Source organism: Sarcophilus harrisii, chromosome 2 (genome assembly GCF_902635505.1).
Source record: "Sarcophilus harrisii chromosome 2, mSarHar1.11, whole genome shotgun sequence".
NCBI classification, from domain to species: Eukaryota; Metazoa; Chordata; class Mammalia; order Dasyuromorphia; family Dasyuridae; genus Sarcophilus; species Sarcophilus harrisii.
In genome coordinates, this window is record NC_045427.1 from 333,869,435 (window position 1) to 333,887,187 (window position 17,753).

The following is a 17,753-nucleotide window of genomic DNA, read 5'->3' on the forward strand; positions in this document are numbered from 1 at the left end:
TTGGATCAAAGGGTATGCACAGTTTGATAACTTTTTTGGGCATAATTCCAGATTGCTCTCCAGAATGGTTGGATTCGTTCACAACTCTACCAACAATGCATCAGTGTCCCAGTTTTCCCCACATCCCCTCCAACAATCATCATTATTTTTTCCTGTCATCTTAGCCAATCTGACAGGTGTGTAGTGGTATCTTAGAGTTGTCATAATTTGCATTTCTCTGATTAATAATGATTTGGAACACTCTTTCATATGAGTGGTAATAGTTTCCATTTCATCATCTGAAAATTGTCTGTTCATATCTTTTGACCATTTGTCAATTGGAGAATGGCTTGGTTTCTTCTTCCTCTGTATTTACAGATAACACTTGTGTTTTTATTTTTTAAACTAGAGTCTTTTTGAAAGGAAATGTGTGTATGCTCCTGTTTTGTGGGTGAACAACCCCAAGATTCAGTCTCTTTAATCTGCATCCTCATCCAAGGCTGGAGGGCCTTAGGACACGGATGGAAGATAGTGAGAGAATCTTCAGTCTCCTCCAAATAGTTCCCGGGAGCGTCTCTGCCAGGGTCGCCTTAGAAACCAGCTTGGACCGAGGGGCAGGACAGGATGAAGGTGTGGGGGAGGGGGACCAGGTTGCCTGAGTTTAGGGTTCAGTCCGGACACTGGGGTCCTTTCTTTGTCCATTCCAGGTCTGCCCCCTCTTTCCTTCCCCCAACCTTAAAAGTGGGCGTGGCTATCTCCCCCGAGGAGAGCGCATTTTGCAGTAGGGTAGGAGGGGAAGAGGGCTCCACCTTGGAGGGTACGGAACGGGAGGGAGGTGCTAAGGGAGGGGAAAGGGGCGGAGGAAGGAGCCGCAGTCCAAGCTCCAGCGAGGATTGGGACCGCTGCCGCCCCTGCCTGCCGGCCAGTCTCCGCTGCTGGAACACTGCTAGGACTGGGACTGGGGCTGGATGCCCGGCCCTGGACCCCGCGCTCGGTGTCCTCCCTGGAGAGAGCCGTGAGCTTCAGAAGAACACACCATTCGGCACCTGGACAGTGGTGATGTCTGGTAGGGAGGTGGGCCGCGGCCCGACCAGGGAGAGGAGACTGGGGGGAGGGCATGCCTGAGTCTGGGAAGGGTTGGGGATGAGTCGGGCCATCCCCGGGGCCAGGGAACTGTGCATCGGGAGTTAAGGGTCGACCTGGGCCCGAAGAGAGGACCCTCGCTACATCTGTCCTCTCTGTGCCTCTGAGTGCTTAACCACTCCCCTCCCCCCGCTTTTATCCAGAGCCTTGGATAAAGAGAGGGGGAAGGTGTGGGTATGAGGGAGAGATGAGAAAGATGGAGGGAAGTGGGGATCAGAGGTAGGAGAACTATTAGTAATGCTGGGAATAGAGGAGAGGGCAATTAGGCCAAGAATCGGGGGCGGTGTATAGAGCAATAGGGTAGATCAGAGATGAGAAGGATGGAGCGATTGGAGATGCAGATTGAGGGAATTAGGGGTGCCTGCTTTGGGAGACCCCGCAAAGGTCTGCTCCAGCAGTGGTTATCACTAGACCTGAAACACAGTCTTCAATCTGGCTATCATGGGGCAGGAGTTTGGGGGGGAGTGCTGGGCAGCATCAATCAGACCTCCTCTCTTCCCTTGTAGTCTTGTGGGTTGCAGTTCTCCTAGGGAAGTCTGTATGGAACTGGTATACGGGAAGGCCAGCAGAAAGAAGAGGATAAAAAACTCCAATAATCCATAGATTAGAATGGGGTCAAATAATTGGATGTCACCAATTTTTTTTTTTAACATCCAACAAGCATTAGACACCTGCTAGGTGCTAGACACTGTGAAGTGCTGGTAATCTGAAGACATAACTTAGTCTCTTCCCTTAAAGAGTTTACATTTAATTGGAATAAGAAAAATATACTTAGAATATTAAATGTAAACATGACTAGTGGATGTGAAATGTGGAGGAGGGATTGATAATCAGGCCTGGTCTGAATTGTGAATGCAGTCCCAGCACAGGAGGACTGAACAGGATTGGAGTTTAGAAAGCAAGGGCCTAAGATAATAGGGTAAGCAGAAAATGGGTATTTGGAACTGGGTGACAAAGTCTGTATCCAGGAGATGGAGGCAGAAAATGGTTTGGTACTATAGTCCAGGATTTAGGGGGCAAAACTATTATACCCCCTTTCCCCAAATCCTTTGGGGGAACATGGCCTCACAAGTAGAGTTCTAGGGACATTAGGAGGAAACCTAGGAGTTTTAGATGAGGAAAATATCAGAGCCAATTAAAAGATAAAATTGGGGGACTAGAAGGAAAAGGGGACTCAAGATATCTTAAATTAAGGCAAAAGCAGTATTTCAGTTAGGCATAAACATATAATGAACTTAATAAAGAGGCAAATTTCTTTTTTTGCTTGCTTTTTTTTTTTTTTTTGGCTGCAAAATGATTGAGGTTAAGTGACTTGCTCGGGGCCACACAGTATTAAGTGTCTGGATTTAGATTTGAACTCAGGTCCTCTTGTCTCCAGGGCCAGTGCTCTTTTCACTTCACCACCTAGTTCCCTCTGGGAAATGATCTTCTAATCCTGAGAAGGACAAAAAAGGGATTAAAAAAAAAACAGAGAAATAGAAGGAGATGGGCAGGGAGGGTCAAAAATAGAGAAAGGGAGGATATATAGAGAAAAAGAGTCAGGGACCAAAGAAGAAACAGAGGAAAGAGAATGAGAGCCAAGGAAATTCAGAGATTATAAAATTTCAAAGGGGATACAGAGAGGGGCAGGCAGAAAACATCATGAGCGAAAGATATCTAGCTCCCAAAAGTTAGAAACAAGTGAGAGAAAAGACCTCAAGATGGAGACTTGAAAAATAATTTTACATGTTCCTTTCCACTCTGGGGTACCTAGTCTTCTCCTAGTCTCTTTCCAATAGTGATGTTTTAATGAGTGAGAAGATTTCTTTGTGACTGGCTCATAATATTTTGATGATGTGACCACAGCCTGAGATCAGTGATTTTGAGTTATAAGTGAGGAGAATAAGTGAGGAGGAGGTCCTACAGATAGTAGGACCTGCAGGTCTGGGGTCAGAGAAAACCAAACAGTGGAGGAAGGATATCAATTATAACTCTCTCTGGCTCAGTCTCAACAGGCCTATCAATGGAAGAGTGAGCCCTGAATAAGGAAGAAAGGGGAAAGATTGCATGTTAGGTGTATAGATCAAAAGTCACGGCCACAGTTATGTGTACACACAGCTTTGGATACTTTAAGTGCTTAATAAGTGGTTGCTAAATGCATGTATGATAGAGTGTAATAGATACATGGAGAGGGGAAGGAGTGAAGCTCTTTTTCTCCCTGCACCTTAAGTCATAGAATCACAGAATCACAGATTCGTAAAGCTGGAAGAAGACTCTGAGGATTTCAGATGAGTTATCATTTAGTCTTTTTTTGAATACTGCAAATAACACAGTGCTAAAAAACTAAGAAGGAAATCCATTTCACTTTTAGACTGTTGATTATTAGGAAATTTTCCCTTATATGGAATAAAATCTGTCTCTCTCTTTTTCACTGATTTCTCTTATTTTTGACTTCAGGAACAGAACATAACAATTTAAATCATTCTTCTATTTGACTTCCCTTCTAGTTAACTGAAGGTAACTATCATAAACTCTTTTAAGTATTCTCTAAGTTAAACACTCCTAATTCCTTCAAGTGATCTTCATGTAGCATGTTTTTCAGTTTTCAGTTCCTTCCTGGGACATCATGTCCTCAGTCCTCTTTTTTCTCTATAGTCTCTTTCTTGGTCACCTCATTATGAGATGATGATAATGGGTTGAAATATCTCTATTCAGTTCATTCCCAGATCTATATATCCAGACCTAATATCTCTACTGAGTTCCACTTCTTCCACATATTGTATATTTCAAACTCAATGTTCTGTGGGCCTCTCAAAGTCTGAAACAGTCATCTTTCTTCCCTGCCCATCTCTTCTATGAACTTTTCTAATTTTGTTATATACATTACTATTGCCAGGGTCAAAACCTTGGAGTAATCCTCAGCTCCTTACTCTCATCCCTGTTTTTTCTACTTATATACTAAATCTCACATCTATTTTCTTTTCTTTTCTTTTTTTTATTAAAGCTTTTTGTTTTTGAAACCTATACACAGATAGGTTTTTTTTTTTTACTCTTTTTTCATAATTATAACTTTTTATTGCCAGAACCCATGCCAGGGTAATTTTTTACAACATTATCCTTTGCACTCACTTCTGTTCCAAGTTTTCCCCTCCCTCCCTCCACCCTCTCCCCCAGATGGCAAGCACATCTATTTTCTTTTTAAAAGATCATATGGCTATTACTTTAGGTCTTCATCTTTCTTCTGGAATATTGTTCTAGCTTCGTAATTGGTTTCCCTTTTTCAAGTGTCTTCTCCCTCTGATCATACATCTATCAAAGTGATTTTCCTAAAGGACATTTCTTACTATCTTGGTCCACTACTCAATAAATTCCAGTGGATAACGAACTTCTAGGGTTAAATTCAATCATTGGCATTTAAAGTTCTTCAAAACCTGGTTCCTCGAATCCAACCATTTTGGAGAGCAATCTGGAATTATGCCCAAAAAGTTATCAAACTGGGCATACCCTTTGACCCAGCAGTGCTACTACTGGGCTTATATCCCGAGGAGATACTAAAGAAGGGAAAGGGACCTGTATGTGCCAAAATGTTTGTGGCAGCCCTGTTTGTAGTGGCTAGAAACTGGAAAATGAATGGATGCCCATCAATTGGAGAATGGCTGTGTAAATTGTGGTATATGAATGTTATGGAATATTATTGTTCTGTAAGAAATCACCAGCAGGATGAATACAGAGAAGCTTGGAGAGACTTACATGAACTGATGCTGAGTGAAATGAGCAGAACCAGGAGATCATTATATACGTCAACAACGATACTGTATGAAGATGTAATCTGATGGAAGTGGATTTCTTTGACAAAGAGACCTAATTCGGTTTCAATTGATCAGTGACGGACAGAAGCAGCTACACCCAAAGAAAAAAACACTGGGAAATGAATGTAAACTGTTTGCATTTTTGTTTTACTTCCCGGGTTATTTTTACCTTCTGAATCCAATTCTCCCTGTGCAACAAGAAAACTGTTTGGTTCTACACACATACATTGTATCTAGGATATACTACGACATATTCAACATTTATAGGACTGCTTGCCATCTAGGGGAGGGGGTGGAGGGTGGGAGGGAAAAATCGGAACAGAAGTAAGTGCAAGGGATAATGTTGTAAAAAAATTACCCTGGCATGGGTTCTGTCAATAAAAAGTTATTAAAAACATTAAAAATTAAGGTTTACGAAGGGATTCCTTATAGCAACTCCATGAAAGTATTAGTGCTGTTATACTGTTTACAAATAAAGAAACTGAGACATACAGTCCTGAATCTTAAAAAAACAAAACAAAAAACCTGGTTCCTAACCTGTTGTTTCTTATTATATATTATTCTGTATTAACTCTGTAGTGTAGCTAAACTGGCTTCCTTCCCATTTCTTATACAAAACACTCATCTCCTATTGCCATACCTTTTTATAGTTACTTTTGTCTGGATTTCACTCCATTCTCTTCTCTCTATTAGAATTCCTCCTTTCCTTTAAAGCTTAGCTCATTTAATTTTCTACATAAGATTTTTCTTGTTCTTTCAAGCTACTAGTGTCTTTCTCCCCACCCATAATTGTCTTGTATTTGTGTGTTTATTTTGTACAGTTTGCATAAACTTATATATGTACCTGTCTCCTATGATGAATTGTTAGTTCCTTGTGAGGGATGTAGAAGACCCTTACCCAAATGATTACTCGGAGATTACTCAGTAGAAAGCAGAAAAGTTGTTTATTGAAAACCTCTGGAGGATGAGCCATTACATCGCAAGATAAGAAAGAGAAAGCTCACTGTAGGAGGGCTAAAGAAGTAGTAAAGATACATAGCTTTTATACAAGAAATTACATCACAAGTAAGAGAGCATTGAGGAGGGGAGGGAAAAGCATCTAATTTGGGGAGATTGGAATGGAAGGTTTCTGTTTCCCTGAAATCTCCTGATTTCTAGGAAACAGAAAATCAGGCCTTCAGGCTTAATCAATCAGATAGTGGTCCAGCTAATAGAGTAAATATCGATAAATGTCAAATACCAATAAATGTCATCAGCTCAGGTTAAGTAAATATGTTTCTAACTGGCCAAGGCTCAAATAAATATGAGCCTGCACATATTATACAGGTCATAGGGGAGACAGAAATAATAAAATACAGAAAAAGAATTCATACATTCCTGTAAGTTCTTCACATTATCTCTCTGTTCCCCACATCCTTGAATAAAGGAATTATTTCTTTTTTGTCTTTTGTCCAGTGCCAAGCATAATGCTGGTTTAGAGTAGTTATTTAAAAAAATTAACTGATGATTTGTTGGTTGCATTGAAACATGTCAATATCCTTTCTAATTGTGACACCCAAAGTAGATTGTGGGATTCCGATGTGATTTGGCCTCCTGACCAGAGAATTATAGGAATGTTATTTTCCTCCTTCTGGACAGTGTGTTTTTGATAAATATAGGTTAATAGACTTTTTTTTCATTTTAGACTTTTCACTGCTGTGGCAAATTTGACTTCAATGTCATGAAATGAAGTTAGTAATCCATTAAAATTTCTGGGTCTTTTTCACATAAACTTTTGTCTAAACATCTCTTCCCTGTCTTGTACTTGATTTTTTGAATGTAAACATAAGATTTTTACATTTATTTTTATCAGTTTTACCAAATTTCCATCTTTTGAGGTTCTTTGGCATCTCGTTTTTATCTTTTCCAGTTTTTTGTATCATCTGTAAATTTAACAAACATTCTTGATCCAAGGTATTGATTGAAAATTTTACATAGTATAAGGTATATATAAATCATATAATATTCTTTTATAGTGATCTCTTGATTATTAACATCAAGTGAGCCATTGTCTAAATGGAAGAGGGATGGTGAGATCCTTTAGAAGCTCTGTTTTATAAATGACATCAATTTATGGTAACTGCCTGGTGTATTATATAACTTCCTGAAAGAGAAATATGCTTATTTAAAACAATCCATATTGGACAACACAAATAGCTGAAAGTGCCTATTGTATAGGTAGGCAGTTAGAAGATTGGTTTGTTGAGTATTAATATCAATATTGCCAGTAGACAATGAATTGGGCCCAGAAATGAGTAAGAGGAAAAGAGATGGCTGAATAGCATTTGGGAAATGTAGGTTTTTTTTTTTTTAATATATATAATTTGAAACTATTTCCTGACAGAAAAACCCTTCTATTTTTATATCAGTGTTCTCCTCGTTATACTAGATGATTAAGGTCTCTGAAAGATCATATATATGGGTGATATATGATGTGTACAAATAACCTTCAACATATTTCTAATTATGATCCATGTTCAGAAAATGAAATGTAAACTCCTCCAGTAGAATGCAAACTCTTTGAGGTCAGAAATCACATTTCATTTTGTCTTTGTCCTTAAAACCAATGCTTTTTTCCATAGTAGGTACCAAAAATGCTTACTTAAGCAACTCAATGATTTCTTCAGAGAGTATATTGTCTCCAACCACGTGGATTGTACTCCATGTTGTGTAATCCTTGTCTATGTCTTCCCATAAGTTTTCTTCAGGGTTTAACTAATATTCTGGGGGTCTTCCTCAATTTCTCTTGATTTCACGAAAGTATAGGTTACTCAACAGTGATTCTTCACTCTTGTCATACACTTTTACACTTTTTCTTGAACCAAGGAGGGTCAAATCACAGGAAAAAATTAGAGACCAATATTCCTAATAAATATTGATGAAAAATTGTAAATAAAATATTAGCAGAGACTATGGCAATATATCTCTTACAAATATTACATGTTATTAAGTTAGATTTATACCAGGAATGCTATTTGATACAAGATTTTATGAACATGATTATGTATAGTTATATAATTTATTATAAACATGATTGACCACATTAATACTAATAAAAATTATATGATTATATCAATAGATTCAGAAAAAGCTTTTAGCTAAATAAAATGCACATTTCTGTTAAAGGCTCTAGAAAAAAGGAATAAATGGACTTTTCCTTAATGTGGCAAATAATAGCTTTCTAAAACCAAAAGTCAACATTATATATAGTAGAGGTAATTACATGCTTTTCCAATAACATCAAGGGTGATTGCAACAAAGTCCATTTTTATTTGACATAGTGCTAGAAATGCTGTCTATGAAATAAGACAAGAAAATCCATCTATCATGCATCTCTTCATTGCCCTCTGAATGGCACTTAACTTTAATTCTTCACAGAATAGAGTGCTACAGGATTCCCAATCCTTTTCAATGATTCCAGGGGAAAAAATGATATTACACAGACAGACCTTTGCTTTAGGAAGAAACTCATTGAAACAATTTTGCAGTTGCCCATAGTCATTTTGGTCTATTCTAATCCTCTTTTTAAAATTCTGAACCCAAATTGTTCTTTTACAGTGTCTGCCCAAAGTTATGTATACTGATGGTGAATTCCCCAGGTTATCCATCATAATCCAGTCCCGTATTAATTGTTAGCCCATACTCTTATGATTAGTTGTGGATTTCTTACAGGAGATTTTCTAATAATGTCTGAAACAGGATCATCTAGAGGACCTCACTCTTTAGAGGGAATTCTTCAACTTGGTCACTATTCTGGAGATTCTCTATGATGGTGATAAACACAGAAAATAAAATTTTTATATATTTTTGGCCTGTTTTTTATTTGGCCTGATATAAATTATCAGATAATTATCAAAGTTATTTGTTAGGTTATTCAAGAAAAAAAATGAGTAATTTTAGTGCATGGAAGACACCTTTTAAAGCAGAATTTCCTTCTGTTGAATCAAAAGCTTATTTTATAGTCAACAAACAATAAAAATGATAGAATCTTAAATTCCATATATCTTTCAATCATGTTACTATGTTAACAACTTGTAAAAATATGCGTATTCTCAATAAATGCCCTAATTAAGGATGCTTTTGATATATGTGTACAGAATCTAATTTTTAAAAAAATTTTATAATTGATTAATCATAACATTTTAATTTAGATGGGAAAGTAGGAATATACGTTAGTTATTGCTGCTGATGTTCTTCTATTAGTCATTTTTTTGGTATTAATAAGGCCTGAAATTTTCCCCCTGCTTTTGAAACCTCTTCATCAAACTTTTACAATTGTGTGATTCACACAAAAAGTATGGGGCAGCTAGGTAGTAGAGCAGAGAGAGTGCTGGATTTCTGAGTTCAAATCTGGCCTCAAACATCACTTGGACATTAAACACTGTTTGCCTCAGTTTTCTCCTCAGTAAAATGAGCTGGAAAATGGCCAATCACTCCAGTATCTTTACAAAGAAAACTCAAAAGGAGATATGACTAAACAGCAACAAAAAACTTTTTGTATAAATCTCTCTTTTGTATGCTTAGTCTAATCTACTTGGTTTTCAATGGCTTTGTTCTTAGTGGCATTTCTTTCTCTTTTAGAAATATATCTGGAACAATTGATATCAGAATAAAAATGTTGTGACTCCTCTTTACTTGATGATGAAACAAAGTTCATCTCAAATTTCTTTTTCCTTTCCTTTCTTTTCTTTTCCTTTTCTTCTTTCTTTTTTCTCTTTTCTTTCTTTCCCTTCCTTCCTTCCTTCCTTCCTTCCTTTCTTCTCTCTCTCTCTCTCTCTCTCTCTCTCTCTCTCTCTCTCTCTCTCTCTCTCTCTTCCTCCCCAAGTGATGTTTGAGGCCAGATTTGAACTCAGAAATCCAGCACTCTCTCTGCTCTACTACCTAGTTGCCCCATACTTTTTGTGTGAATCACACAATTGTAAAAGTTTGATGAAGAGGTTTCAAAAGCAGGGGGAAAATTTCAGGCCTTATTAGTACCTAAAGGATGACTAATAGAAGAACATCAGATGCAATAACTAATGTATATTCCTACTTTCCCATCTAAATTAAAATATTATAATTAATCAATTAGAAAATTAGAAAAAAAATTAGATTCTGTACACATATATCAAAAGCATTCTTAATTAGGGCATTTATTGAGAATACACATATTTTTATATTTTTTTCTTTCTCTTTTTCTTTCTTTCTTTTTTCTTTCTACCAGAGTAATCTAGGTAGCTAGTAGCATAAGGGACTTAAGAGTTGGAAAATATTTAGTTCAAATACTGCTTCAGACAGTTATTAGTTATGTGACCCTCTGCATATTACCTACCATCTGCCTTTCATTATCTGTAAGAAGTATTTACTAATAGCACCTATCTCACAGGTTTATTATGAGGATAAAATGAGATATTTGTAAAACACTTTGCAAATCTTAAAGCACATTATAAATGCTAGCTTTTATTTTCATGAGATCTTTCTAGAGCATTTCCATCTTTTGTCTGTTATCCTTTCTGCTTTAATTTTCTTTAGATGACTTTGCTTAGCTGGGTCTCTTACCAAGTTTTCTTTAAACTGGCTTTATTTGCCAATGCATCTTTCTGTTTTATGGGGACACACTGCTTTTAATCTTCTGTCATGAAGATTTTACAAAAGAGTTTATATTCTAAACTTGTGTTACTCTTTCTTGCAATATGGCAAGTATGACAAACACTCAAATATATGTTTTCTGACTAAGTTCTTTTCAGTTTCTTTGTATCTCTTCATTAGGTCAATTGCTTTGCATTGATTGAACTTCTGTATGAAATTTTTGTATTGTCTGTTTCCTTTGTTTATGTACCATTTTTAATATTAGTAATTCATTTTAAAATGTCAAAATGGGTTTTAACTGAATATTGTAAAAAAAGAATATTTTTATTCTTCTAACTTTGCATTAATTTTTGATCTTCATTCTAACAAATCAGTGATCTGATTGTATAGAGACTACTGATTCAAGAATGCCTTTCATATCAATAATGCCATTTCTTGGATTGTTAAATATATTTAATTTCATGTTTTGTGATGTGATTTAGTGCTCATCATCTTTTGTGCCTACTGAATTTATTTTTGAATAAAATATTAGTAGTGTATAGTATGGGACTTTCATATAGTCCACAAATCTTTGGCAGCTCTCTGTTTGTTGTCCCATAGTTTTATATAGTCAGTGAGAGAAGCTGTTGAAATTGATGTTACATTTCTTCCCACTGTAAAAATTTTTTTTTCAATCTCTTGAAAAATAATTGGGGGGAAGCACTTTATATCAAATCTATGTTATATACTATATGAAAATACAGATTCATTACATATTTATAGCATTATTACATGTTAATACTATTTATTATATTCATATACCACATAAATTTTTTTATAGTGCAAAGCACCATTTGACAGGCAGCTTTAAATGAGAACAGATACAATATTATGGTAGTGATAATACTTAAATATGATGACAATGGATAATAAGTAACACTAAATGCAATGCATAAATGTAAAGTACTGATTATACATATCAAAAAGTACAAAGCAACATTTCATATAATTCAGCAATGTTTATATCTAGCTGAATGAGTAACTACTTTTTCTACAACATTATAACTTAATCTGTAGTAGATTGGATGTTTCTAATTTTTTTTATTATCCATTGATTTTTTGCACATTTGTATCTAAGTTGCTTAATAGCATAAGCTTCTTACTATTTCTAAACTTGATAGATTTTCTCTTTATAATAAAGGACCCAGTCCTAGGCAAAATTATTGGATCTTTATATCACTATGTTTTCTTTACTCTATGGAGCACCTTTGTCAGGGATTCTTCCATGCTGTTACACCTTCCGATATGGACCATCAGAAGATATGCTTGAAAGGAGTTAAGTAATTTGGTTTAGCACTCCCCGGGACCTGGTGTTCTCATCTTCACATTGGCCACATTCCATTCTGTATACTATCATCACCTTCCCCTAGAAGGTGGTACGAACAGTACCATTGCTTGTTTAAGAGAGTGTATTAATAGCTTACTTTCTATCTTTGAGACTTGTTAGAGCAAAACTTCTTAAAGTATGAGTTGCGATCCCATATGGGATCATGTAAAATGAATGTGGGAATCATGAAAAATTTGACAACAGTAAAAAGTATCAAATATTTCTCCAAGATTTAATTCTTTATGTAAAAACAAACAAGTGCATCCATTTCATTCATGTGTAATAAGTTAAATGTATAACACAAATTGTTTTAAATAAATTTTATTTATTATCAGTAAATATTTGATTTATATGCTTATTTTATATACCTATATACCTGCATGAAAAAAGTTGCAAGTAGAAAAAGTTTAAGAAATCATATGCCAGATCATGATTCCCTCCCCTGACCACCACTCCATATCCCCATACATATATGTATACATACAAATACACATACACATGTGTATGTGGTTTCATTAGAATATAAGTTCTCTATGCTAGGCACTAGCTGTCTTAGATTCCAATCCTCAGCTCTCTGCATAGTACTTGGAACATAGCGATAGTTAATGTTTCACTCATTTTGTAGTGACTTGGAAGCAAGCTGTACTTCAACCTTCTTAAGCAGATGTTTCAATATAGCATTTTACTTTTGAACTTTTAATAAATCTTTTGTGATTAAGATGGTACTTTATTTCAGTTTCTAAACATCTTTTATTTACTATGTGAACATCTTAGAAATCTTGTAAATGTGTGTCTTTGTGCTATCTTAATTTTCAGTTTCTTCTTCAGTTGCGATCTCATGTTTAAGCTTTTCTGTTTGTCATTTTTTCCTTATTTTCTGAACATCAAAAGTGTTGAATCCTGTCAGTGCATCTGGCATTTTTGTACTATCCAATAGATTGGGAGATTTCATTTATTTATTCATTGCTTGGTCTATTTAGCCCTTATCTTACTAGGAATTACTTTGATACCACTCAGTCATTTAGTTTTTCTTTTTAATAATTTTATAGTATATTCATTTTTATTCTCTGAATCTACTCCTAAAATCAGGAGACTTCTATGAATTTTAATTTCAAAACTTTATAATACTTATTAAACCTTTCAATCTCTATGATAAAAATAGTAATAATATAAAATTTATGGTTAAATTTTTATTTAGAGAGCTTGGGGGCCCAGTGGATAGAGCAGTAGATCTGAAGTCAGGAAGACCTGAATTCAAAACTGGCTTTGCACAACTGATTTAGCTGTGTGACCTTGGGCCACTGCTTCACTTTTCTCATTGTAAAATGGGCGTAATAGTACCTATCTTCCAGGGGACTTATGAGGATCAAAGAAATACTATTTGTAAAGCATTCTACAAATCTTAAAGTATTATTATAAATGTGATTGTCATTAAATATGATCTATACAGTAGTAAACAATGAAAATGACAGTTATAATTGTAGCAAATAAAACAATAAAATAGGCAAGTTGATATCATTGCCAACCATGTCAATCATGTATTTATGATTATTTGAGAAAATGCCTATGAGAAAAAAGGAAAATTATATTTAGAAATTCCCACTCTAAATAAGGAAACAAATATTTTTGAGACTGGTGTTAACATATTTCTATACAATGAAAAATTTGGATGAAATGATGTGCCTACCAGCTTCAAGTTCTAATGTGATTCCTGTTAGCCTTCAGAACTCCCCAGAGTCTGAAACCCATTAAGTAACACATAATGGGGACATTATGAGAATATTTTTGGAGATAAAGACTACCTAATGTTGAAGGAAAAATTCAGCCCTGATGTCTGCTTTTATAAGCTTGTAGAAAGGAGGAAGGAGAATTGACAGATTTAAGAGACTAAAGCTGTGGGGCTTGAGGGAACAGAGGGGATTGAATCACTGAGGAGTCTCTGGGGTATAGAGGGAAATTAAGGCTATGGGGGATGAATGTGAGCATGACTAGGGTATAGATAGAGGATTGAATATTGACAAGGTATTAGTGAAGAAAACCCATATTTAGGGAGTCTGTTCTGTTGACAATTCATCTAGAAGAATAGGACTGTTTTCATCTGAGACCCTGGTCCCTGATTGAGGGAAGGATTAGAATCAGAGATTGCCTTCTTCCTAAGGCAGGTTGGTATAGCTAAGACTGTGCTCTGATGTCATCACCATGTTTCTTCTGGTTTTCCTCAGGTGGGGCTTGGACCCAGAACAAGGTCCAGCTGTGTGCCGAAGGAGTAGTGCTGAATACCAGACAGGTGGAAGGCCAGAGAGAAGCTCCAGGGCATAGTTGTGCTTCCACCCAGGCCTCATCTCATTTTCATCCCCTGGTATAGGAAGATTTTCCCTTAGCACAAGAAGCCACAGAGTTGCATCCCCCTTCCTGAAGAAGTCTCTTATCCTCTAAAGTGTGAAGGAATCTTCTCCATTTGGGCTGGATCCAATTTCACCTGGAGCATGCTTGGAATGTGCTGTGTTGAAGAAGTCTCTTATCTCTGGTTTATCTCAGGTTTTATTTTTTTTTAATTGAATAGGGGGCTGACCACAGGTCTTAGGGCCTCAGGGTAAAGCTTTATACTCTTGAGAAGTTGAGAAAGTTGACTTTAAGCTCCAGAAGGGACTTGGTGGGTTGACTAGGTTTTCAGGGACTTAGGAGAATCAACTTCAGACTTTAGGCTCTACATCCTTGGCCCTCAAATGTGAGGTCCTTGGAAGAGAGAAGGGAGGCCAAGAGGTAGCTAAGGTTCACCATGGTGCTTCCACCACCAGACAAGCGCCATGTGTGCCTGACCACAGTGGTCATCATGAGTAGCATGGCCTTTATGGATGCCTATCTTGTGGAGCAGAGCCAGGGCCCACGGAAGATTGGCGTGTGTATCATCGTGTTGGTGGGCGATGTGTGCTTCTTGCTTGTCCTGCGCTATGTGGCTGTGTGGGTCGGGGCTGAGGTGCGTACTGCAAAGCGTGGCTATGCCATGATCCTCTGGTTCCTCTATATCTTCGTGCTACAGATCAAGCTTTACTTCATTTTCCAGAACTACAAGGCTGCCCGGCGTGGTGCTGCTGATCCAGTTGCACGCAAGGCGCTGACACTTCTATTGTCTGTGTGTGTACCAGGCCTCTTCCTACTGCTTGTGGCCCTAGACAGCATGGAGTATGTGCGTACTTTCCGCAAAAAGGAGGATCTGCGTGGCCGTCTTTTCTGGGTTGCCCTGGATCTGCTTGACCTGCTTGACATTCAGGCAAACCTTTGGGAGCCTCCACGCACAGGACTGCCTCTTTGGGCCGAGGGCCTTATGTTTTTCTACTGCTACATGTTATTGCTTATTCTGCCCTGTGTGTCACTCAGTGAGATCAGTATGCAGGGTGAGCACATTTCCCCTCAAAAGATGATGCTCTATCCTGTGCTCAGCCTGGTCACTGTCAATGTGGTCACTGTCCTGGTACGTGCTGCCAATATGGTGCTCTTCCATGACAGCCGAGTCTCTACTATCTTCATTGGAAAGAATGTGGTAGCATTGGCTACTAAGACCTGTACCTTCCTGGAGTATCGGCGCCAGGTTCGCGACTTCCCACCCCCTCATGGGGCACTTGCCCTTGAATTGCAACCACCTCAACCCCCACCACCCCAGTTGCTGCACAACTCAGTGCCTCATGCACCACCTATTCATAGTGGCCCTGGTGTCCCCCACGGGCCTTCCCCTACTCGGGACACACTGGATACGTGACAGGTACTGCCTACCACGGCCCCTGCTCATGTGGATGAAGCTTGGGCACATGAATCTGTGGAGGGACTGGTGGGTGGGCAAGGATCAAATGTGGTTTGCATGGGACAGCAGGGCCAGAGCCAGAATGGGAGGAGCTCCCACCTTCCCTACACTCAGGCTCAGCCTGGGATCTCCGAGATCTCTTCATCTCAGGAATAATCTGGGGTGTCTCTGAAAACCAAATGGATCCTCCAATCCCTGGACCACTCTCCCTGGGTCAGAGAACTTCCCAGGGTGTTTTAAGGATTGTCAGGGCTACTTAATTCAATCCATACTAATTCAGCTGTAGCCTTGGAAATGAATCCTCCCTTTGCTAGGTAGAGAGGGCAAAGGGAGGATAAGAATGCTTCCCACGTTCCTTGAATTTAGGCTTGTGATCTGTCATTTTAAAGACTTTACGATTTTCTATTCAACGATTGGGCCTTCAGAGTCAGTTTTCAATAATTTTAGATCCCAGAGTACTTCTGGGATTTGGAGATTGGCTCATAGTATATGAGATGCATGTGAAAGGATTGGCTGTATGGACTGATGATTAGTGGCTCTATGGGGGTCATAAAGACATAGCTTCCTATTTCTTTGTTTTTAGGATTTCCTAATTTGTCTACTCTGGGTCACTATTACTTTTCCTGAGAGATGTTTGCATCTTAATGAGATATCACCATATACACTAGATATGCCCATTCCCAAAGCCCTCAGTATATATTATCCCTCTGCCTTGAACCTTTCCTGAATACATCAACAAATATAAAAGTTTCATGGTCCCTACATCCAGCTTTTCTCATGTTTAGTAATTAGGATGCTATTCTTCATTCCTGTTTCTATCTCTGACCTGTTTGAAGAGATCTAATCCAGGAATTCAGAACAGGGCCCTTGAATAGTCTCTTTCCCTTGGGAAGCTATTGAATGACTCCTGAGCATTTAACCCCAAAGAATATAGCTTGAGACTGAAGTCTGACTCCATCTCAGACATCCCCAACTCTGGTTATTGACTGAGTTTCTTTGCTCTAGAATGAACCAGACTCCAGACTGAGCAACTCAGGCTTTTCTTTGTACTGGCTTTATTACTGAACCCAAGGGTGCCTTTTCTTTCCCCTATGTAGTGTAGTGAAGGGATACATGAGAGCAAGAGTCTGATACTGCAATCCTCTAGTATTGGGAAGATCCAGTGGAATTCCTAAGCTCTTGGCAGGAAGGATATATTTATATTCTTGTCTTGTCCTTTTCTTTTCCCCATTTCACCTTCCCTTCAACCTGAAGATGCATGGGTCACATGATGGAATGGAATGCTCAAACAAATACCCACCTTGGACAGAGTCTAGGAGCCCCATTTTAGGACCAGGCATTCTCCTTTGTACATTCTGTGCAAGGAGGATTGGAATTTGCTTGGGTTTCCCTTCCTGTCTCTGACACTTGTGAACATGGTTGCAAAGTGTGTGTGTGTGTGTGTGTGTGTGTGTGTGTGTGTAAGAGAGAGAGAGAGAGAGAGAGAGAGAGAGGGAGGGAGGGAGGGAGGGAGGGAGAGGGAAGAGGGAGAGGGAGACAGAGACAGATAGACAGGCAGGCAGGCAGAAAGACAGACCCCTTTGGAGATGGAAGATCTCTAATCAACATGTACTCAAATAGGACCCTTTATATAGAACATTACAGACAAGTAGTCATCCAGACTTTTGGTTAAAGAACTCCAGTAATGAGAATCATACCTCCCAAGGCAGCCTATTCCATTTGTATATATTTTGGATTGTTAGGAAATTTTTCTTTTTGTGGAACCTACCTCTTCCCTTCCCCCCCAGCAACTATTACTCTTATTTCTATTTCTGCCTTCTGTAATCAAGCAGAACAAATCAAATCTGTTTTCTATAAGCCCTTCAAATACTTGTTAAATCTAGCTTTCCTTGTTTCTTACCCCGTCCCCTACTAGTCTTCTGAAGTAAACTTTCTCAGTTTCTTCAACTGATCCTTTATGGTTTGGTGCCCTGTTCCCTCACTATTCTACTCACTATTCTCTGAATTCACTCTAGCTTATCAATGAACTTTTTTAGAATGTGGCACCCAGAACCAAACATAATACTCCAAA

The 17,753-nt window shown here is 38.0% G+C and overlaps 1 protein-coding gene across 1 annotated transcript; it reads left to right on the forward strand.

The window, feature by feature from the left end:
* Positions 1–393: 393 nt before the first annotated feature.
* On the forward strand, positions 394–17,119 carry TMEM121 (transmembrane protein 121). The gene is made up of 2 exons (XM_031952909.1): positions 394–1,045; positions 14,106–17,119. Exon 2 carries the CDS (start codon positions 14,663–14,665, stop codon positions 15,638–15,640), a length of 978 nt encoding a protein of 325 aa, XP_031808769.1. The 5' UTR covers positions 394–1,045; positions 14,106–14,662; the 3' UTR covers positions 15,641–17,119.
* Positions 17,120–17,753: the final 634 nt, after the last annotated feature.

Bases quoted from the DNA above. Each gene is read 5' to 3' on its own strand.
- TMEM121 (XM_031952909.1), top strand. From the start codon at position 14,663: ATGGTGCTTCCACCACCAGACAAGCGCCATGTGTGCCTGACCACAGTG.